Consider the following 24513-nt stretch of genomic DNA (forward strand, 5'->3'; position numbering starts at 1 on the left):
CGAGTAGCAGAAATGTTGCTTATTTGGTTACATCAAGCAAGTCTGGCAAGCCGGTCAGTTAGTATGCAGTTATTGATAAATAGTCTGTGTAATACTGGCTGTGATGTTCTGGGTTGTTTGTGGACCCGGGGTGGTAGCAGGAGTGATCACAGAAGCAGATTTAAAAATAAAACTAGAATTTTTAATAAGTGCTTGAGTAGACAGATAATGGCAGTAAATAAAAGTCCAGGAATATATAATGTGCACAAGAGTTCTGTGGTGGGAGTAAAAGGGTTAATGTCCAAGGAGAAACAATTAAAGCTGTCCAGGTGTGCAGGTAGTGAGCTGAAAATAAACAAGCCAGGTATACAAGTAGTGAACTGAAGCGCAGGATGTCAGCAGGCTCAGGCACTCAGGTATGGGCAAGGGTGATGGAGGAAGTGGGGTAGTCCAGTGGGAGCTAGGAGCTGACAGGCAGACTGGCAGACAGCGAATTCACAGGAACAGGAAAGCACAGAGAACTCCCTCTCAGCTAGGCTGAGATACACGTTGCACTGGCATAGAAGGAAGGCACTGACCCTTCCTAAATACCCCATGCCATGCTGTTACTGGCCGGAGGGAACATGTGACTCACCAGGATTGGCCAGCCGCATCACATGGCCAGAAGGCAAGATGGCGGCGCCCATGCCAAACGGAACGGAGACACCGCCAGGCCTCACCAGCGCAGAGTGACAACAGGGCCGCACAACAACGCGCGCAGCCAAAGCCCCCCGCCAGACACCAGCTCCGCCACCAGACAGCCCGCGCCACAACGACCTCACAGGTAACACCCGCCTAGCGCCATGCTGAAATACCCTGGCCGTGACAGTACGCCCCCCTTTTGGGGTGGCCTCAGGACACTCACCAGGCTTCTCCGGATAGGCAGAATGGAATCTCCTGATGAGCGTGGGAGCGTGGACATCACGAGCATCGGTCCAGCAACGTTCCTCTGGACCGTAACCTTTCCAGACAAAAAAATCCTGAAGATGACCTCTGCGCAGACGAGAGTCCAAGATCTGGGCGACTTCAAACTCAACTCCTCTCTCCGTCTGGACTCGAGGAGAAGCAGGTAGAGCATTATGGAACTTATTCAGGACTAGGGGCTTTAATAAGGAAACATGGAGCGCCATGCTGAAATACCCTGGCCGTGACACTGGCGTCCCAGTATAAATATATTTTCTACCACCTGGTGGATCTCTTAGTAAACTTTAGGTTACCTCTGTTTCTGTAGATCAAATAAACACGTGTACCCTTGTTGGCTAGAATCCGTTTGTGGTAGCGTGGCCACACTGCAGGAGACTGCGTGCTGGGTACTTTTGCTCCTGTGTGAAGCGGTGGCTGGAGGTGCTGCTGTGGCTGATGTACATGTACGGCTGCTTCCGCAAGCCGCCAATGCTGCCGGGTAATGAGGCGCGATCTCTCTGGGTGGGAAACAACAAGTTACCAATGCCGGAATAGTAGTAGAGGGGGGATCTGCAATCAACGCGTTTCGTCCTGTAGGATTCCGGGACTTTCTCAAGAGTGGAGCCCGGATCCTGCAGAAGACGGCCCGGCCACGACCGACTGCGTGTTCTCTCCTTGTCCCACACTGCAAGGTGCGCCCACCATGACTTGACTCAACGCTGGATCAACCTGGACTGGCAGCGACACCTCCTGCATGCCCTGGAAGGCTTGGAGATGCTGGAAGACTCTGAGATGGCAACCAGAGGGTCTTTTACAGGGGTGTAAGACAAGCTGCACTGTTGGTATATGGATCCATATACCAACAGTGCAAGTCGTCAAGTCGTGGTGGGTGCACCGTGCAGCGTGGGACAAGGAGTGAACAAGCAGTGGGTCGTGGCCGGGCCATCTTCTGCAGGATCCGGTAATAGATGAATAGATGAATACCAGAAAATTGTATCAGTCTTAATATACTGAGGTTTTCGCAGTAGTTCCTAATGTCTTTTCAATAGTTTGAATTCCTTTAAACTTGCAACTGTTTCCTATAAATTATACCTCAGTATATACATTTCAACAGGTTTATATTACCTTATAAAGTTCCTGATCTATGTACAAAACAGGTTGGGTATGAAATACTGGCAGTTGGGATGCCTGCTGTCAAAATGTTGACATCGGCATCCCGATGCTCAGGATCCCAACAGGGTTTGGGTAAGTATACTAACCCTCCCCCCCTTCTCCCCCTAACCCTCCCGTCTTGCACCCTTCCCACCCTGCACCTTAACCCTCCCCGTTAGTGCCTGCACCTAACCCTCCCCCCTTGGTGCCTAAACCTAACCGTCCCCCCTTAGTGCCTAACCCCCCCGCCAGTGGTGTCTAACCCTAACTTCCTCCCCCCCAAAGTCAAACCCTAACCCCCCGTGGTGCCTAAACCTAACCCTCCCTTCCCCGCGGCTAACAGCTAAGACGCCCTGGTGTACCTTTGTTCAGGATGACGGCTGTCGGGATATCAGAGTTGGGATATAGACTGGCATCAGGATTTCGATGCCTATCTTTAGTCTCGGGTCGGGCTTTCGGCAGTCGGCATCCCGTCCGCCGGCATAATAACTACATCCTGCACAAAACCAATCCTGAATTTCAATCGGTTTCACTATTTATTTATAAGTCCTGCATAGAGCCGGCCCTAGGCATAGGCATTATAAGAAAATGCCTAGGGGCGACTAGAATGCCCAGGGGCATCCGATGGCTCTGCTGCTGCCCCTTCCCCCCCATCACTGCTGCTCGGCGGCTCAGCATTTGGCCAGGTCATAATGAGCTTCTGTTACAGAAGCTCATTCTGGCAGGGCAGCAACTGGGGGGGGGGGGGGGGGGGTAAGGGGGGGGGGGGGGCAGGTGCATGTGCTCCTTCCCTACAGCGCCGCGTTAGCCAGAGGCTGGAGTTCTTTCCTGAACTCCAGCTTCCGGTTCTCCCCATGCGCACTATGGGAGAGACATCATGACGTCTCTCCCATAGTTCCGAGGGGCAGACAGAACAGCGGCGGATGCAGGAGGGGGATTAAGGTGCTTTTTCTTTTTTTTTTTATGAGCAGCACTACAGGGGCATTACTATGGGGATATTAATACTGTATATGGTCACTACTACAGGGGCATTACTATGGGGGCACTACTACAGGGGCATTACTATGTGGGTACTACTACTGTATATGGCCACTACTACAAGGGCATTACTATGGGAGCACTACTATGGGGGTATTACTACTGTATATGGGCACTACTGCAGGGGCATTATTATGTACGTGTATATATATATATATATATATATATGTGTGTGTGTGTAGAGGTAAGGGGCACCAGTCAAAATTTTGCCTAGGGCACCAAATTGGTTAGGGCCGGCTCTGGTCCTGCACACTAGTTTATGCACTTTATTTACTGGACAGATACTGTATATACGTCAGCAGCACTGGAGTGGACCAATATTTTTATAACTTTTTTTTTTTACTTTTCTGGCAAATAACAACTCACACTTATGTGAACACAAGGGGGTATGGCCTGCCAGTGCAGCACCAGTGTGACACAAACAATAGATCTAACTTAAAGGGGCGTCGGAACTATTTTATGTTGAGGGGCAACATAAAATAGTTCCGAAACCCCTGCGCTCTCCCTCCCCCTCCCTCTCTTGCCTGTTGCTGGGCAGGCAGGGAGTGGAGCGGCGGCCAAAGGCGGTCAGGAGCTGTGCTTTATACAGGCTTACCTACCCTACTGATTTGGCCAAAGCCTCAAGAATATCGGGTGCCGCTACTGGCCCCCCGGAAAGGCAGGCAAGCCTCCTGGCGGCCGCCGACCTTCCCGACCCCCCCCCAGAAACTAAAAACCCCACAGCGGGGGACGGTGACGCTGAATCGCGTCATCGTGGCTCTGCCCCCTGCTTCACAATGCCGTTATTTTCGGCATTGTGAAGAGGGGGCAGGACCACGATGATGCAATTGCGCGGTCACGCCCCTGCCCCAAAATGCTTCATCATTGCCCGGCCACGCCCCCTGCTCTAAGCAGACATTCAGCTCCCTCCTGGAAGGAGGGAGCTGAATGTCGGCAATTATGGTTTTATAGTAATAGGCTGCACAGCCCCTGCACTGCACGGAGGAGGTGTAATGTGGGGCCTTTTAACTTAAAGACAGCACATTACACCTCCTCCTCTGTACAGTGCAGGGGCCGTGCAGCCTATTGCAGCACTGGAGCGGATAAACACTGAACATCTGTACGTCAGCAGCACTGGAGTGGATGGGCATTGGACAGACCCGAGCTGATGGCGTTTTGCCTCGTTTTGAAGTCTGGGACCAGCAGGAAGATCCAATTGATGGGTCCAGATTCCTTGGATTAGTAGGGATGGCCGTCGACCATCAATGATTCAAAATCATCGATGGTTTATGGCTGATGTCGAATGTTTTTGACATCAATGGGGGAGAACCAGAGGGGTTCCCTCCATCGATGTAAAAGCATAACCAAATGTTTTTTTTACCAAGTGCCGGGACACGGAGCATAGCTCCGACACCCGCGCAACCCCGCCCTCATGTTCTGATTGGTCTATGCGCCAGTCAGTCAAAAGACAGGTGTGACCATCGGTTGGTGAAACCATCGATGGTCACCCAGTGAATAGTTTGTAACCATCGATGGTTACGTGGTATTTTACCATCGATGGTTACACTACCGATGGCCATCCCCACGGATTAGGAAAATTCTGAGAATTGAGCCCGCTCATCTTTAATTTAAATAGATAAACTGTACCAATTATTAACTGTCATTTTTTTTTGTCTTTTTGAAACATGAGAGACGCCGTACAGTTTCAGAAGGTTGAGCTCTCCCGTGCTGACCACTTTAAGGAACCATTTTGCTCGAGTCCGTTTCGTAAACCTATATTGTCTGCGGTCTCCATAAAAATGGCCGATTCTGCGAACCATACGGGAGCATATCTGGAGACACAAAATCTTAAAGCTAGGCCAATAGTGCTCTGTGATTGGCTGTTGCCCTAGTCAGCCGCTAAGCAGCCGGTGTGTGTGACAGACACAATAATGGTGGCCCCCATGACAGGCGCCGCTGCGGTGGGTGAGTACTGACGCCCGGTTATGTGGTGACGCCCTAACTTGGTGACGGGCTGATCTCACGCTTGTTCTCACCCCCAGAGGCCTCTCGCGGCCGGCGTGCCGCCTTCTCCATTGCGCTCGTCGCCGCCGTGGTTGGGTTACCCCTCTGGTGGAAAACAACGGAGACTTACCGGGCGTCTCTGCCGTACTCCGAGATCAGCCAGCTGGGACTGCTGCGGGTATGAGCTGCTGCTGTGTGTTATATGGGGGCTGTGTTTCCGGGGCAGGTGTGTCCGGGTAATGGACGTCTCTCTTTGTGCTGCTTATTATTGTGTTAGGTTCAACTAGAATGATCCTTATAATAAGGCTGATAAAGGTACATAAAGTCCCGGCAGTGTCTATCCATGGTGATACCAGATACTTACCATTGTGATATTTTTATTCTTTTCCCGCAAGCACTTGCGATGACCTGAGCTGTAGTACAATTATTGTTAAAAAATGTTGCAATTGGAAAAGCAGATGCAGACACACAGGGCCTCATTCACAGTTACACGCGGTTCCAAATGGCATCTGATTTCTATCTTTTTTGCAAACTGCGAATATGTAGCAGCCTGTATGTGCAATTTAGATCATTTACAAGCGATTCACGGTTGTGTGCTTCTTACTTATAGCTGAGTGGACGTTATTGGCTGGCAAAAGGGAGCTTGCACATAGAACAAGCGTCCTTTGGACATATAGGCCCATATTCAATTTGGAGCGAAAAGCCGAGGTCATTTCGCCAGGCGGAAAAGTATCCCCGTATTCAATTTGAAAGACTTTCTGTCTAGGCGGAAAGTCAATGCAATGTAATAGGCGAATAAGTTTCGCCTATGAATAGCAGGCGGAAAAAAGTGCAGATTTGGAGTGCAACGTTGCAGGAACCCCAGTGCAGCCTTCAGACAGTCCCCCAAAGGTAAACTGCGTACATTAAAAAAAAAAAGAAAAAAACTTAACACCCCCAAAAAAATCACACTTTTTGGGGGCGAAAAAAAAAAGTTGGGGTCAAAGTTAAAAACTAGGGAACTAGACTCCAGGGGGTCCCCAATTATGCCCCATGTGTTTTTTTTCATTGCAGGTGCTTGCGGCAGGTGGATTTTTCATGTTTTTTATGTTTTTTACTTTAGCAACTTTTAAATATGCTGACCCCCATTTTCAAGGACCCCAAATTTGCTGGGATAAGTTATTTTCTGAAAAAGCAACTCCTGAATACTATTCTTCACCACTTATGCAAAAATGCAATTTAACAGCTATTGAGCCCGTTTAAAAACACCAAATGCCTTCAGCAAGCCAAATCGGGGGGAACCATAGGGAACCCCCATGTCAGAGCATCTCTTGGGGGGTGGCAGGCTGATTTCCCCAAATCTGACATGACTTTCTGCTTGTTTCAGTTTCGCCGTGTTCGGTTTTTGACGACTTTCAAATTGAATACGGGGTTAAGCGGGCACGTACGCGATACTTTTCCGCCTCCAAAACAGTCGAAGTAGGCGGAAAGTCCCGGAGGCGAAAAAGTATCGCGGGTGCGAAACAAATTGAATACGCTTCATAGACAGAGTTGGGGTATCTTGGAGGTGAGATTATGCAGGGATCCATCTGACTTAAAGGTGCGTAGACTAGACGATATTCTTAACGATATTGCTTACGACACATCGTTATGACAATTTAGTTTTATCGTCTAGTGTGTACGCACTTGATCGTTAACGATATCCCCAGTCATCTGTACTTGCAGTACAATCTGGGGATATCGTTAGCGATACCATGCTACCGAATGCAGCATAGCCCCGCTAAGGCGCCCCCCCCTGCTGTCGTTCGTCGTTGCCGTCATCGGCAAGTGTGTATGCACTTACCAATGCTGGCACCCCCGCCGGGGCCCACCGCTGCCGATAGCGCTGGGTACACACATCATTTAGTGTCTACCCAGCTTAAGTCGGATTTCCTGCACGAAGGATGTGGATGGTGCAAATGCATATAATAATGACGATGGCTGCTCTTGCACATAAAGGCCTGGGGTCTGAACGGCCATATTGATGCAGTGACCAAGTCAGGATACAGGTGGTATTGTAACCGGTTTATGTGTGATCCTAAAACAGGCCCATAGGGAATATTAGAGTGTCTGGTATGTGAAGAGTATATAACATTTTTTGAATTTTTATATAATAATAGAAGTTACTAGTATGTTGAAATCAAAACTGCTTACCTTTCAGTTTAAATTTTTTTATTAACATAAATCATTCAACTTCCCTACAACATTGTCCATATTTTATTCCACTGTATGTAATGCCACCAAAGTGTCTGCTTACAGTATTTATAAGGGTTTTCGTTTTAGGTATTAAAAGGTTTAGACAGGGCCATCCCCAACTTTGGAGGCGACCTCTGTTGCCCATCACTGATGTAGAGGGAGCCTGTCTGGGAGTGAGTATTTAAGCCGATTCAGGCCCGTATTCAATCAGCTGCGAAACGTCCCAGACTTTTTGCCTGTTGTACTTTCCTTTTGCCTGTTTGGGACTCGCGTTTTGCCCTATTCAATTGCAGAACAGACGAAAATGGAAATCGGCGAATGCATAACAGGCGGAAAGTACTGAATAGAATTGGGGAATCGGTCTGTACCCCAAAATAATGTGTTCTGACACTGGAAATCATTACAGATGTGTGCTATTAGCACACATCCCGCTGCGCCAGTTCTGCTTACCAAAATTGGCCCACTGGGCGCTCGCATTCTGGGTGTTCTGAGGTGAAATTTTTTCTTTTTTTGGCTGATTTGTCCTTTGGGGGGTGTGTCCAAAGGGTTCTGAATCAATTCCCACCATTTGCGCCCCAAAATAGGTTTTGCACTTTTTTACGTCTGCCATTCATTGGAGATACCGCTTTCAGTGCATTGAGTTTCCGCGTACGCAAAAACGTCCTGGAATTGAATTTGGAGATAAAACGCAAACATGTGAGAAGCGGCAATAGGCAAAACGTTTTCGCGGATTATGGCTTTTTGCGTCTAATTGAATCCGGCCCTCAACTTCCATATCCTGGTATCACATTGAACTTTGTTCACTCCTGGACTGGCTTTCCCTCCATTCCCTGTTACCGTCTTCCATATAACATAGCTAGGGTGTTTTCTGTAACTAAATCAACCAAACATACATTCTTATACTGCCTTTTTCTAATTAGTTCTAAGCTAGATGAAATGCAGGTTATGTGGCAACAAGGTTTTCACATATTTTTGTATGGCTATGAGTTTTTATCAGTATTGTCACTGACGTGCAGTGTGTATAGCATAACCTGTTCTAATTTTGTACATTAGCTGCAGCTCACTGTCCCCATAGAGGTGATATTTTCTAGAGGAACACTGACAGCGGAACAGCAAAGGAGAATCCCTGCTTCAGACTTGAATGAGAAAGAGACTGTACTAAACTGTGAGTATAACTTCCTGGACTGAGAGGAGGCCTACATAATAATGTCTGTATTACATGACTTTGGGGTCTATTTACTAAGCAGCGTTAGGAGACAGAGTGAAAAGTGATAAGGTGCCAGCCAATCAGCTCCCAACTATAATTTTTCAAACACAGCCTGTGAGATGACAGTTGGGAGCTGATTGGCTGGCACTTATCACTTTTCACTCTGTCTCCTAACACTGCTTAGTAAATAGACCCATTTGCCTCTCATTCTTTAGCATGAATGGTTATAACACTGTGGCTGAAGCACATACTCGTCTGCATAAATTGGGTGCACCAATTACTGGCAATGCAGAATCATGTACATTTCGGTCCCATCCACACTTGTCGTTGAAGAGGTGGAACTGGGTTGTAATATAAGGGGGTAATTCTCACATAGGCAAAGTTCAATGAGAGCGTGTTCACACAAATGTGTCCTATATAGAGCTGGATATTAGAAAAACATGCCTTTTTACCAACAATAACACCCCCTTTCCTTTCATTAGGCCTTGAAAGCATTGATTACTACCAGTAGGACAGCAAGTCAGGACAGTGTAACATGAGACGTCTCTAGCTTGTTTCATCTGTTTTGCAAACTGCAGTCAGCCTTATAAACGCACTCTGCTACTCCTAATGCCTGGACTGTTACCGGGAAACATTTGCCTATTTTTTTCCTCCATGCTGATGATTATTGATCCTTTAAGTGTCAGATTTTAGTACAGCTTTCTCTTTAGTGTGAAGTAGGTGCTACTACTCATAGTGTTCAAGTGTGGCCCATTCTATTTTTAACTGACCAACTACTAGGCAGCTATTGCTTCTACTTGAGGGACATTTCTATACAAGTTTGTCCTGGGCTGGACAATACCTGGTTTTACTTTTCACTTTATGGTTAATCGGGCTGCCCAGGGAAGTGCAGCTGTTACGGTAAGTTATTGTCTGGACATTCAGTATGTTCTTCCTTTTAGTGTTCACATGGACATATCCACTGGATCCTCTTTTCAAGTCTCCAAACACTAAACCTATAGGAGGGCTTAATTTAATTTTATTAATCCCGTTGTATGTTTAGGTGACTGGAATGCAAATTTTGCGTTAAACATTTGCTGTTTCTCAAATTAAATTTGTCTGTTACCTTCAAAGAGGAGATGATGGTGGTAGAATGCTAGCTGACCTTGTGGTCTTGTAGTGTGTGATTAATCCCTACATTGACATCTGTGGCTTAGTTTGGAGGATAAATTATTTGAGCTTAAGTCTTCTCATCATGTCAAGTATAGCTACTAATACCATATAGCTAATAATTGCTTAATGGCTACTTTGCCTTGAAGGTATTAGAGGCTATAATCAGACCTTCTACTCACATTACATCCTCTTTGTCCATTGTGGGACACTGGAACAATGGGTTGTAGAGGTAAAAGTATGTCTCGGGTACGTTTAAGAAAGTTATCTCCTCCCCCTTTATAAGTCTCAATTTTTCCAAGTGCCCCATGAGCTCTTGATATCATATGCTGGCTTTGCTCTACCATCTCTGGCATTAGTATTATTTGTAACATGCCCAACAGAAATGGTTGTCTGAAATCCATTATTGTTGTTAAATGTGTCCTCTCTGCAGCTCATACCAGTTTTAATTGCCGCTACGAGTTCAAATACAGAAGGACAAGCATTGAGGAGGATGAGGTTCTGTCACTGCAGAGCCTGTCAGGTACAGAGCTACAATATCTTTTATTCCACTCAAATGAGACTATTTCTAGCAGGAAACATGTAGGATCCCCTCTGTGCCACAGAGGAATAAATCAAAGGCTTGTAAGTTTCCTCTGAAAGTGATAATCATTAGAGCTGTCAAGTTCATGCACTATAAGTGTGTGTGTGTATATTATTTGTTATCTTTTATGTAAAGTGCTGACATATTACACAGTGCTGCACGCTGAGGGTACCATAGCACAAACCAGTTACACACAATGACCTATAACCGGCGTAAAGATGGTCCTTTTCCCATGAGCTTCCAATAACCATTGTAGCTACTGGTGTTGAAAGACTAGATGGCTATTATAAGAAACCATCATCAGCTGCAGCCAGTAATAAAGCAAATATATATTTTACTAGCTGAATTCCCCGGTGTTGCCCGGATTTAAATCTTCAAGGTATTAACTTTTATTATGTGATGTGGTCCAAATCCATCCAGTGGCCAGGCCCAGAACAGGCTACCTGTGTCCAAGTACTGCCCAGTTCACTCCGCTGTGAGGTCCGACCGGGACCCCAACCACTCCATTAGGAGCCCTTCTGTGAAGTTTTCATCCAAATCCATCCAGTGGAAGGCCCAGAATAGGCTCTCCTGGTCAAAGTTCTGCCCAGCATCCCCGGGTCAAAGTTCTGCCTAGCATACAGCAACAGGAGATCCAACCGCGGGACCTCAACCCCCTAGTTTGTCTTCTGGGATCCAGCGTACACAAAGTATGTTTTTTTTGCCCAGCGTACACCAATAGGATGTCCAACCGGGACCCTAACCCCCTAAAACCTGGCCAGGAGCCAACTAGACCACATCCCTGTAGCGGTGTAAGGGTGTCTGCATGCATAACCGGACAGACACTCAGACAAACACACCAATGAATATGATATATAAGATATGCATGTAATTTATGTATGCATTTTCTTATCTTGTACATGACAGCAGTGTTTCTAGATGTTGTATTCCGCACTTGCCACAAGAGGGCATCGCAGACACTGCAGACTACTGTATTTGTGTATACCGTGTTTCCCCGATAATAAGACCTACCCTGAAAATAAGCCCTACCCTTAATTTTGTAACCCGGTCCAAATTAAGCCCTACCCCGAAAATAAGACCTACCTGAATCTCATTTTGAGCTGGGAATGCTGCAGAGACCAGCGTTCCCAGTCATGCAGTGCGCGAGTGACGTCATGACGTCACCCGCACGCTGAGGATCCTGTGCGGCCGCGCCTGCTGGATCATGTTAGATCCAGTCAGCTCGCAAGTGAGAGCGACATCCCAGACGGCGGCGAGTCAGGTAAGTGCACTGCAATAAGGGACACTGCTACAGGGGGGCCTGCATAAGGGGCACTTCTACAAGGGGGCCTGCAAGGGGGGGGCCTGCATAAGGGGCACTTCTACAAGGGGGCCTGCAAGGGGAGGCCTGCATAGGGGGCACTTCTACAAGGGGCCTGTATAAGGGGCACTTTTACAAGGGGGCCTGCAAGGGGGTGCCCTGCATAAGGGGCACTTCTACAAGGAGGCCTGCACAAGGGGCACTTCTACAAGGGGGCCTGCATAAGGGGCACTGCTGTCAATGATAATTAATATAAGACCTACCCCGAAAATAAGTCCTATGGTGTTTCTTTGAACAACAAAAAAAATAAGACAGTGTCTTATTATCGGGGAAACACGGTAGTAGTGGACGTTGTCTAAAAGAATGACAGACATGGCAAGTTACTGCACCTGCAAAGATTTACCAGGAGAATTAAAAAGGACACTGTAAAGTGACCATACAAAAAGCAATGTTAAAATGAAATGCCTAAAACAATACATTTTTGTAATTGTTTGATGTTGGTAGACTTTTAAGTTCTGTCTACTGGTCACAATACTGGGATATACGAATGACTCAAACTGTACAGCAAAAGGTGTCTTTAAAGACTAGCCTACATTTGTAAAATATCAATCTGTGTTATGTGTTCCCATCATTTGTTATTTTATTAGCTTATCACATGTTATTTCAGTATTCAAAATGCAGTGATGAGTTGAAAGCATTCTAGTGAGTGTTTCAAGGTATAAATATGAGCTAGCAAACACTGTAACTATTCATTTACACTTCTGTTTTGCAGAAGCAGATAATGCTCTTCAGCAGCTAAACAAAGGTGCACAGGGGTCTCTCTCACTGTATATTATACCAGAAGCTACTCCCCTTTTCCCTCAGGTATTGTGGATCTGTCACATTGTAATATTATTCTCATCCCATATTGGATGTTGGTGACCCTTTCTTCACTATTTCAGCCATAATTGCCTTATGTTATGGATGATCTAGTCAGTGGAGATACATATACATTTTTGTGTCTTTTGAGTTTAATTTCTTTCTATATTTTTATTCTTTAAGTGTTTTTTTCCTGCAGCTGACTATGATTTTTACACTACCTCTTTGCTGTGCATTTTCTAGCTCCTAGATGCATGGTATGTGTTATTTTTAGATGTATGACAGCGTTGTTTTGCATTGCACACAAAAAATGTCAGCACGTTTGCAATGGAGAGTTGGTTGAATGTATGGTTTTTAATATTGGGTTTATGATTCACTTTATTCTACATATGTTAAGTAGAAGCTGCATGATTCCGCAATCTTTCACAAGAAGTCCCATGATTTACGTGTTTAGTAGCACCGAATATAGAATAAAATACCACCTGCACATAGCAATAGTACTGTACCGCAAAGTGGCAAACACACTGTATATTCTTCCAACATCCTATATAATCTTACATTATATCACAGGGTTCCAGACTAAGAATTGGCCCATAGTCACCTCTGATGTACTGTACGATGGTCAGAGCCGTAACTAGACTTTTTGGTGCCCTGTGCCAGAAAGAGCCTAGCGCCCTCTATTTTTTAAAATAGGGACATAATGCACCCAAAAAAGGGGCAGGCCTCATGGGTAAGGGCCAGTGAAGAGATAGGGGAGGCCAGGAGATGCTGGGGATAAAAGAAGAGGAAGCAACAAATGAGAATAATAATAATAAACAGAAAATTGACAGGCCCAAACAGCGCCCCCTGCCCTGTGCCATGACACTGGTCGCACTACCTTAGTTACGGCCCTGACGATGGTATATAATATACTGACGATGTGTGCAGAATGGGGCAGATTCAGAATTGGGTGCAAAGCAAAAAAAAAACAACAACCAGGACATGCCCCTCCCAACTCTAAATCCTTCTGCGGGGCACAGCAGGAAAGGCAGGTCCAGGCTTCAATTTAGGATTGATCACCCAAGTCTGACTGTCACATATGCCTTTCACAACATATTTGTATTCTTTTTATTTTTTTATTTTTCTTACTGGTGAACTAGGAGTCTTAAGGCACGATTTGGCTTATGTATTACCAACAGTTATAAGTCCAATGTTTTCGGAGTCTAATTGCCACTAGTAAGCAAGCGGTTATTGGATCAAGTTTCCCTGGATCTATCTGTTTAGGTTGGCTGAGGTAGCCTGATCCAGACATCATTTACTCATTACTGGTCTGAATGTCACTGAGAGGAGGGCTCTCTAATGATGCCACCTGAAATAGTCGCTCTGCTGTGCACTTTGTGTCAGAAGTTGCATGCAAGTCCATGGCAATTAAACTTACACTGCCTGCACGGTTCCAAATGTGGATATTCGCTAGTATGCCGAGTTGTATGTATCTATGCCACTGCACCGCCCCTCTCAATACAATTATTTTCATAGAAGTCATTATTATCTGGGCGTACTTGCACCAGCCCTGTTCTTTATACAAGTCATCTGTGTGAGATCAGACAGAACTTAACATATCCGAAATTCCTTCTACACGTCCTCACTAAACCTAGCCTGTGTGCGAACTGTGCAAATGCCCCATTATCTCCCATTTTCACCCATTCGGCTGTAAATAGAGAGATGTATGCGACTAAGTTTCCCATAGCATTTAGTTTTGAACACTGTATACCAGGGCTCAACAAAACCCGGGGGCCAGGTCGCCATGGCGACCAGATCTGGTTGCCTGGCGACCAGATTTTCAGCAACCCCCGGGCCCTGTAGTCAGTGGCGGGCTGGGCCGGGGGGCAGACTGCGCCGTGCGTGTAACGCTGACCGGACGGAGTTCGGTCAGCGCTACACAGTGACTGACAAACACACAGGCGCTGACAGCTGTGTGTTTGTTTTGAGTGACAGCCAATGAGTCTGTTAGACTCTCACTGACTGCCGTTGTGCCCACTGCAGGAGCCGCTCCATCTTCCGGCTCCTGCAGTGGGTAATGGGAGAGACGTCATGACTTCTCTCCCATAATGCAGAGCGGCCCGGCCCGGCCCGGGAGGACGAACGGAGGAGCGGATGGCGGGAGCAGGGATTCAGGTAAGTGTTTTTTTTTTTTTTTTTTATTACGTGTGGCACTACTGGGGGTTCTACAAGGGGGAGAGCACTACTGGGGGTTCTACAAGGGGGAGAGCACTACTGGGGCCACTAAAAGGGGGAGAGCACTACTGGGGCCACTAAAAGGGGGAGAGCACTACTGGGGCCACTAAAAGGGGGAGAGCACTACTGGGGCCACTAAAAGGGGGAGAGCACTACTGGGGCCACTAAAAGGGGGAGAGCACTACTGGGGCCACTAAAAGGGGGAGAGCACTACTGGGGCCACTAAAAGGGGGAGAGCACTACTGGGGCCACTAAAAGGGGGAGAGCACTACTGGGGCCACTGAAAGGGGGAGAGCACTACTGGGGCCACTACAAGGGGGATTACAAGGGGGGATTACTACTGGGGGCACTGCATAGCGGTGCCCAAAGCATATTCTTTGATCTGGGCCCATCACTCTCTAGTTCGCACACTTCCGGCGGTGGCTTTGCTTGCCCGGGGTTTTTTGGCTGCAGAGGGGGTGGTCTTTCTGGGGGTTGGTTGCCTGGAGAGGGGGGTTAGCTGCTCAATAATGTGGCTGTGGGGGGGGGTGGTTTACCTGGGGTACCCTGCTAGTTGTGTGGCCATGTTTTTTTTTTTTGCCTGAAGCGTAGGTGTTCAGTAATGCTGCCCTGGGGGAAGGGGGGGTCTGGCTCCTACACTTTCATCCTGGCTCCTAGGTTTTAGAAAAATTTGTTAAGCCCTGCTGTATACTGCACTGCTGTTCCCACGCTGTAATTAACTGTGATTGTCCAGTAAAGGCAGCAGGCTCCGCAGAGCGTGGACACCATCTTTAAACAACCATACAAAATCTCTAAAATGTCCGTTTTCATACAGTTGGAAGGGGTTAATGCCAATCTTGATGTGTCCTGTTCTCCCCATGCAAAGAATTATAAGCAAGTAGCTAAAACTTCACATAAAGAAGAATAATAATGTCATGGTTGGCTTTTCTGTCCTACTGTGCCAATATCAGTGACAGGACCATCTTCTATAGTACACCAAGTATTGCTGGATCTGTCTTCTCCATTTCAGTTTGGAAATACTGTACTGGCATGCCCTTCCAAGAGACAGATTAAAACCACTCAGCATGTGTAGCTGTCTGGCATAGCTATGAAATAACAAAGTCACAGAGTAATTTGAACATACACAAATTGCCTTGATTTTGTTATTCAGATGCCTTTTATGTTCTAATTCCTGTTGATAGGTGCACTTTGTTTTATTTATAAATTAATCACGCATTATATTGCTCTTTTCAGGGGGTCAGTGTCTTCATTGGCAAGCACAGAAGATTCTTTGCTAAGCTTTCTTTGGATCCATCACTTAATACCGAAGACATCCGCCGTTCCCTGTATAGTAAAGTAGAGCGTGTCATTCAAACCATGTCATTTACAGAACAAGCTGTCATATCTGCACTGTCTGATAGGATCTCCAGTCAAAGATTCAGTAAAGATGACTTTGAGAACAGCAGGAGAGCATTCAAGTCCAGCCCCGGTACAGACACAGAACATTTAACATTCTTTATGTGTTTTGTTCTCTTTGTTTACTGCTGCAGTCATCCTTCTCTCAGATATTATGTGTAATATTCCTATGGTTAATAAGGAGTTGTCCAGATAAGTGGGGGAAATAATTTTGGGTCAGTCAGTTGACCTTTATGCTATGGGCAGCACATACTGTGTAATGGTTAGCATTACTGCCACACAGCACTGATGATGTGGGTTTGATTCTCACTACGGCCCTAACTGTGTGGAGTTTGTATATTCTCCCTGTGCTTGCGTGGGTTTCCTCCCACACTCCAAAAATATACTGGTAGGTTAAGTGGGTCCCAACAATAAATAACGTGTGTTTGTGTGTGTGTGTGAGCATGTGGTAGATTGTAATCTCCACTGGGGCAGGTACTGATGTGAATGGACATCATCTCTGTAAAGCGCTGCATAATATGTGTGCGCTATATAAGTCACTGGTAATAAATAATGCTATGCCGTAGGTGCTGCCCACAAGGACAGCAATGAGTTGCATATCTGACATTCTTTCTCTAGATAGTGCATATGTAATTGTCCTTTCCTCACTGTAAATAGTCTGGAATGAATACCTGTGTGTGATGAAGGAGTAGAACAGGTTTGTGGTGGAGGGAGAATCCGTAACCGACCATAGGCTGTCACTACCAGTTAACTAAGTCTCGAATGTAAATCTAAAGCAGTGGTTCTCAAACTCTGTCCTCAGGACCCCACAAATGTCACGTTTTCCAAGTCACCTAGCAGGAGCACAGGTGTATTCATTACTCACTGACACATTTTAAAAGGTTCACAGGTGGAGCTAATTCTCACTTGTAATTCTGTGAGGAGACCTAGAAAACATGCACTGTTTGGGGTCTTGAAAGACCAAGTTTGAGAACCTGTGATCTAAAGAATTGACTTCTTTCTTTTCAGGATATGAGATCACATTTACCTTGCTAAACCCAGATCCAAAATCCCATTACCTGAACTGGAACATAAGCTCCGCCTCAGAGCAGTACATCCAGCCATTCCTGGACAAGCTGCACCCAGTGGCCAACTTCTCTGTCGATTCCCAGGTTTGTGACTGTTTATCTGAGCGGTCCGAACCATAGGTGACAATGCACAACTGTAAGCTCTCTATAAATGATTGAGTTATTCTTCACAGAGATTGTATTTTACTACATCTTTGTATTTTATTGGCAATTAGTCAGTAAATTATCACATCATCCATAAACATCTATAGAAAAGTGACCACTATATAAGAAATGTCAGAGTTCATGGCATTTTCAATTGATAAATTATTAGGTTACGCCATTTTAATTATAAATATCTTGTACTGGCCTGACCAAGTGGCTTACTATCACAGAATGTGTCCGGGATTTGTTGTTTTCTATCTATTTAAATTGATTACTCATTTGATACTACCCTGTTTTATACTATATTAATCTTTAAATATAATTATAGTGTTTAGTTGGTGATTTATAACCAAAGCTACAAAAAAGTGCACTTATGCTTGTTTTAGATCCTGTATTATGCCATACTTGGGGTCAATCCTCGTTTTGACAGGGATACTTCAAGCTACACCCTGAATGCACACAATTTGCCTCACGTGATTAACCCTGTAGAGGCAAGGCTCGGTAAGGACTCTTGTAAAGTTGCTATAACTGTCCGCAAAACACTTGTATTAGATTTAATACAGTATATTTATACATTGCTGTTACATTTTAAATATTCACAGGTTTGTGTACTAAATGATGCATGATTTTAGATACATTAGCTTGATCGTAGTCTAAACTTTAATGTTAGTTTTCAGTTCTAAGTGTTTTGGTTGTACAGTGTATTATATGCAGTCTAAAGATTCTAACCGTTTGGATAGTATGTTACATTTTTTGTATTCAACTCTTTTTGTCTTCAGGTTCCAGTGCCGCCTCCTTATACCCCGTATTGAATTTTTTATTGTATGTCCCGGAATATTTTCATTCTCCCCTTTACATCCAGGATAAAGATGGCAAAAGAGTGCCGTCCAATGCATTTCACAGCCCTCGCTGGGGAGGAATCATGGTAAGTGCATCAATAAATTGTTGCATTTCACAGGTGAATTAATGTTAACAGGTTTATTTGTTTTAATCTTTTATTACAATGACATGAGTTGGATAAACACTGATGAACAAGCCCATACAGTATTTGTAGAAACCTGGGAATATGCTGTGAGCAGGACACTGGCTTTAGAATGCACACAGTGAGATAAGGCAGCAGGATGCTGATATCACACTGCCTGCTGTCCAAGCTGTTGCTTAATTAGTTCTTTCTGTGAGATAATCTGATAAAATGCTTCTATATTATGCCCAGTTTACAACCATTAGTGTTTCATTCTATGTAAAAATAGTGATGCATTGGTCCTTTTTTACATTTTCAACCACACTTCTCTTGTTTTTAAGACCAAGGTTTTACTCAAATATGGGTAAGCCTACCTTAATATGTTGCTTATTTACAGAAGCATTATTTTACCTATTGTTTGTCAGACTTTGTTGTTGTTATTAATAACCTTTATTTATTTGGCACCACAAGGTTCCTGCAGTGCCAAATAAACAAACGAGCGAAAACAACAAAACAGTGACTTATGGTGGGTACACACTACACAGATATATCTGCAGATGATGGTTGTTCGTACACACTGAACAACCATCATCTGTGTCTGCCCGCAGGTCCCAGCGGCCAGGGGCCATGTCCCACCCCCCTACTTACGGCTGCTGCTGTGTGTGTACGGGTGGTCTGCAGACCGCCCGTACACAACTGCCGATGGACAGGTATGTCTGCAGACATATCTGTCCATCGGCTGTGCAGCACAGCCAATGCGATATGTCGGTGAATACTGACATATTGCGGGTAAACACTGCCCAACGGGCTGCAGATACATTGGCCGATCAATTGATCGGCCAATGTATCTGCAAGTGTGTACCCAGCTTTACAGTACAAGACAATGCAGGACAAGTACATGGTTTATAAACCTTGCTCCATCGTAACACTCAAATAAGCAGCAGGGTAGCAGAAACCAAGTGCCATTGCAGGGAGTATGGTGTAGATAGCATAAGTAAGGGAAGGAAAATCACATGAGGGAAGAAGGCCCTGCTTGTGAGAGCTTACATTCTAAAGGGGAGGGTAAGGCAGACAGGGGTGACACAGATGTGGTAGACATTGAGCATTGGGTAGTGGGTTAGGATGAAAGCAGGATGACTTTGGTGAAGAAGTGGGTCTTGATAGCCCGTTTGGAGTTTTGTGGAAAGTCTGAGCTTGAATTGGGTTCTGAAGGGGAAGGGGAGCCAGTGTAGGGCTTGTAGGAGAGGGGAGGCAGATGTAGTATGTTTGGAGAGGAAGATGAGCCACGCAGCAGAATTAAGCACAGTTTGGGGTGGAGAGAGGTGGGATACAGGGAAGCAAGATAGGAGGAGGTTACAGTAGTCCAATCTGGAGATGACTAGTGAGTGGATGAGGGTCTCATCATGAAAGTGTCAAAAGCAGCTGAGAGGTCGAGGAGAATGAGCAGAGACTTAGTGGCCCTTGGATTCGGCAGTAAGGAGGTCATTGCTGACTTGCGTGAGGGCAGTTTCAGTGAAGAGGATGGCAGTCAGACTGAAATGGGTTAAGCACGGTGTGGGGGGAAAGAAAGGCGGTTGTAGACAATCTGCTCAAGGAGTTTGGATGCAAAAGGGAGGAGAGAGATGGGGAAGTAGTTGGAGAGACTTGCTAAATACAGTACAGTTACCTGCTTCTGATTTTGTATTGCACTAATACGTGTAAAATGATAGTCATAGGTTGTAAACGTCCATCTTCAGGATTGTACTATTGATTTCATAGTCACACTGATTCCCAGTTTGTAGAGCTGCCTTCATACCTTTTGTATTGTAGAAGCTGCACATGTTTGCCCATGCCACCAACTTTATTCCAAACAGTACCTGGTGGTGGGTGTTCTACTTATTTTCATGTCCGTTTTTCTGTAATAACAGTACATAATGTTTCCAGGTATATAATGTGGATTATGGAAATTCGGATGAGTTGGAATTTCCGGTACGCATTGATATCGATATGGTGAAAGTGATGGAGATTTTCCTGACTCAGTTGCGGTAAGGCATCTCTTGTTCCATCCAGTAGAAATATATGTACGGTTTTCCATGCAGAAAATGTTTTTAATGCAGTCACAATGTATAATGCTGTATGATTGTCTGTTTATTCCCAGGCTCCTTTTGGGTATACCAAAGGTCTATGTGCTCAAGAACTACCAGCTTGAAAACCCCGGGAACGAAGGACTGACTGACTGGGAGCTGGATAAACTCCTCTGGTTGAGGACTGTGGAAAACATTGCTACAGTCACCACCACACTGACCTCTCTGGCTCAGCTTCTGGATGAGATTGGGAACATAGTGATTAATGACAATGTGGCCTCAGAGGTGAGTCCAGCAACATATCTAAGTTCACACTGTAATATGGACAAGGTATTTTCTTGCTCTGTTTTGAACCAAATTACTTGTCCAGCAGAATGCGTAGTTTTATTTTTACATTTTGTTGTTGATGTATAAGTAGAGCCTCAAAATAAGTCTGTAAAAATTAGAAATCTAAAGCTAAAACACAAAAACGAACTGATGTTTGAACACCACCGCCCCCCCTTCCCTGCCTTGGGGCTCAAACCCAGGATCTGCTCCTTCTGCTCGTAGTATTTTCACCTGTTGAACATGCCAGTTTCTCGCCTCTTTCTGTCCTGCACCTGTTAACAAGCACAGTCTTGTGTTAGCAATGTGAGGATAGAGCTGCTTTTTGTCCAATCTCCAGGACATTGCCGCTGTAAGACTCTGGTCTTCATTCAGCAATTTGCTGGTTTATTTTCTGTTTTACCTCAGGCTATGGTCTCCAAATCCTGTCTGGTCTATCTACCTCATACTGTGTGTGTAACCCTAGTCTTTATTGCTTCTGTATGGTGTGGCTGCACTCTGGCCTACTCTGTACACTCTCTCTAGCTTGGTCTATGTGTATTTTCTTGTTATCACTTCTTACATCTGAAGTTTAATACAGCTGTTATCCCTGTGTCAGTCTGGTTGTTTCAAATCCTTGTCCTGTCGCCCTTTTGTTTGCAGATCCTGGATTTTTGTGTAAGTGCTGAGGCATCTGACCTCTAGCAGCCATAAGTTAGATATTAGGTGGAAGTAGCTGGAAAGGCACGGTGGTAGTTATGGTGATTGTGTCAATACTGTAGATCATCTGACCGCTATAACCCTATAAAAGTACACTTCATGACTGTTTGCACACGATGAGCTGATTAACAATGGTGTAGTCCACAAATGACGTGTACAGTTTTTAATAGAATGCAGTAGGATTAACCGTAGCAGTTTTAAGTTGTCTAATTGGTCAGTGGTACAATTCACCTTTACATTTTATTTGTGCATAAAATAAGGAAAATAATTAGGAAGGGGAAAAGTGAGCTCCTTATAATAGGCATATCGGGAAAATCTAATTCTAGATATAGCCATACAGATGTGCCCAGACACCACCTACCTCTACAAGTCGCGCCACACATAACGCGGGAGCTCAATGTGACTTTTTACCTTCAAATGCGTCTTATTCACACAACGATGCGAATAGATAGCACAAGCAGCTTCTGTTGATTAAAATGATATGCAGCATGCGCATGCACGAGACCCGCATAGCGACAGCCAAGCTGTCGCTCCGGGTCTCGAACCAAAGAGGGCGTGCTGTCGATGGTGACTGACAGCACGCCCCCCTTTGGTGGGCGTGCCGGAGGCGTGGCTGCCAGACGGAGGCGTTCCCATGGGAACGCCTACCGTCTGGGTCCGGCCCCACTGAGACCGCAGGGTCTCGTCGCAAGCCCAATGGTCGCGATGGTCTTGACCATCACGTCCATCATCATGGACGCTCGCTTAAGCTGTGGGTGGTAACCCACAGCTATGCGAGCGTCCAAGAGGCCGCTCCATTTTTAGGTAGGAGGGCCCTGATTCAGAGCGAGCGCTCTGGTCAGAGTGTCCAGCTCTGAATCAGGCACTCTCTGTGCGAGTGCTGGTGTATCTGCACGCAAAATGCTATGTTAGTGTCAGTGGCTGTAACACTGTAACGTAATGTGTTTAGCATTCAGATACCCCTGCAGTCACACACACAGAGAACATAGACATGCTGATTAAAATTATATCTATTCACATCGTTGTGTGAATAAGACCCATTTGAAGGTAAAAAGACGCACGAAAAGACGCTCGGCTTTACTGAGTCACGGCACGACTAGGAAGGGCTGTTTAACGTGCCAGGAGGCTAGATGTATGTGGGTGGACCCATCTTTATCTGTGTGTTTATGTATTTTACATATGTATGATAGACTACAGTCAAGCACAATCCCACACTGTTAGAAATAATACATTAAAGGAGGTTGGATACTACATTTATAGGGGTCAATTCAATTAGATGCAAGGGGGGGCGGGCAGTTGCTGTTATAACTGTCTACAAACTGCGCCAACTGCCCTGCAACTTGCCCCCCTCACGGCCCAATTACCTTTTCTGTACAAAAAAAATCTGCAGGTCCGGCGGTACCGCAAGTTAGGCATAGAGCCACGCTTACTCACACATGTGACTAGGTTGGGCTTAATTAAATTGACCCCTTAATATATCTAGAAGAAATCTATTGTTTACAGGTTATTTTAGCCATCCTTTAAGCTAGCAAGGTAGGAAATCAAAAGAAAAAAGTGAGCGCTTCTAAAAACAATGACGTGTGTATATATTACTGCAGTCTGGTTCAGGTTGCCCCTACAATGTGAGTCTGGATGCGCTACAAAAATATATACCAACAAAAATAGAACAGTTACTAAGGGTTCCCACACTCAGCTTCTGATTTAAAATATTTTTACTTAAATCTATTCAATGTATAAAAACATGTAAAACACAGGTGGAAAAATTCTTTGTATATGAATTAATACCAACAACCAATAATGCACTTATTAATTGATACTTATTGACATTGATATAAATAGTTAGCAAGCAATGATTTAGGTAGCATAGCACAGTAAATTAAATGGTAAATTTAGCAAGCAGAAGATTATGCAGCAATAGCACAGATGTTAATTTCGCAGGTTTGATTTGAAATAGCACAATTCAGCAATTTGTTAGTAAGCCAGCTGATGATGGGTTAAAGCAGAGCTCAATTGAAAAGTTATTTTATATGCATGCAATAAAGTCAGTTCCTCTACCTAAAGGGGCCTATCCATTAGCAGATAAATTTGAACGATGAACGATTTAACGTTCAGTCGTTCAATTTATCTGCTAATGGTTAGGCTCTGAATGATCAAAATGCGCACTCCCGCTGGCCGACAAATTTGGTCTTTTGTCTCTCCAACATGTTGGTCAGTTATCGTTTATCGTTGACAAATATTAGAAATATCTGTCGCGGTGAACGACGAACGATTTTTTTAATGAAAATTAATAGAAACATAAAACAAATCCACTCCCAGAATGTCATGCAAAATCGTTCGCCGTTTGAAAAAAATCTGTCATGTACATGACAAATATCTGTCACAGCAGCCCCAGGAATTTTCAAAAGATAAATCTTTTGTCTTTCATCTTTTGAAAAGATCTGCTAATGGATAGGCCCCTTAAGAGTAGGGAGGATATTTTGGATGCTCCGTACCTCTGCCTTCATGTAGGAAATAGAGACTGAGTGGCCTTCTGTCACAGTGCCAACTGTGTGCTGCTGTCACTCTCTGGTTGCTCTCCCGGCAACTGGTGGCGCAGAGTCCCTGCGCAAAGGGACCTCCGCTCCAAAGGTCCTTGGGTGAGGGTAAGCGGGTGAGTAACTGCCGCTATGCACGTTCTTTCGGCCACCGGAAGTTGGTTCGGAGCTTCCGGTATCTGCGTTCCACTGACAATGGACCTACTGACGCGTTTCTACGCTCACAAACATGGCGGTTTCATCAGAGGGATCTTTAATCTAGCATTTTATCTATACAAATCAACCTCTGGGCTTGTTAATTTATTAAAATGCATGACACGTTATTCTAGTTGATGTGACTATAACAAGTGTGTTTCTCCATAGGTATACCACTCTGTGTCCTCTATTCAGATTGCACTGTCTGAATTGGAAGCTGGCAGGCTGGAGAATGCCTTTAAAGCAAGCAAAGCAGCCATCACATCTTCAGAGAAGGCTTTCTTTGATCCCTCACTACTCCACCTTTTGTATTTTCCGGATGATCAGAAATTTGCCATTTATATCCCTCTGTTCTTGCCCATGGCTGTCCCAATCCTGCTGTCTCTGTTAAAGATAGCTAAGGAATACAAGTCAAGTAAGAAGGAACCTGCCAAAACTAACTGAATAAGTTGGATTCTCCGTACAAGTCTTCCACTGGATTCCTCGGGAGAGGAGAGCACTGTTGACTGCAA

At 45.1% G+C, this 24513-nt stretch overlaps 1 protein-coding gene across 1 annotated transcript; it reads left to right on the forward strand.

The window, feature by feature from the left end:
• The first annotated feature begins 4929 nt into the window (after positions 1-4929).
• On the forward strand, positions 4930-24513 carry PIGS (phosphatidylinositol glycan anchor biosynthesis class S). The gene is made up of 12 exons (XM_088477783.1): positions 4930-5055; positions 5133-5272; positions 8362-8473; positions 10098-10187; positions 12320-12411; positions 15853-16087; positions 17023-17165; positions 17612-17726; positions 18005-18150; positions 20110-20210; positions 20324-20534; positions 24170-24513. The coding sequence occupies exons 1-12, from the start codon at positions 5022-5024 to the stop codon at positions 24443-24445; spliced, it is 1695 nt and encodes a 564-aa protein (XP_088333909.1). The 5' UTR covers positions 4930-5021; the 3' UTR covers positions 24446-24513.

The sequence above is a fragment of the Taudactylus pleione genome, unplaced genomic scaffold, assembly GCF_031769625.1.
Source record: "Taudactylus pleione unplaced genomic scaffold, aTauple2 ptg000203l, whole genome shotgun sequence".
Classification (NCBI taxonomy): Eukaryota; Metazoa; Chordata; class Amphibia; order Anura; family Myobatrachidae; genus Taudactylus; species Taudactylus pleione.

Excerpts from the sequence above, each read along its gene's own strand:
- PIGS (XM_088477783.1), top strand. The coding sequence starts at position 5,022 with ATGGTGGCCCCCATGACAGGCGCCGCTGCGGTGG. Across the intron at positions 5,056-5,132 it reads GACAGGCGCCGCTGCGGTGG|AGGCCTCTCGCGGCCGGCGT; the intron begins GTGAGTACTGAC and ends TCTCACCCCCAG. Across the intron at positions 20,211-20,323 it reads ATTTTCCTGACTCAGTTGCG|GCTCCTTTTGGGTATACCAA; the intron begins GTAAGGCATCTC and ends GTTTATTCCCAG.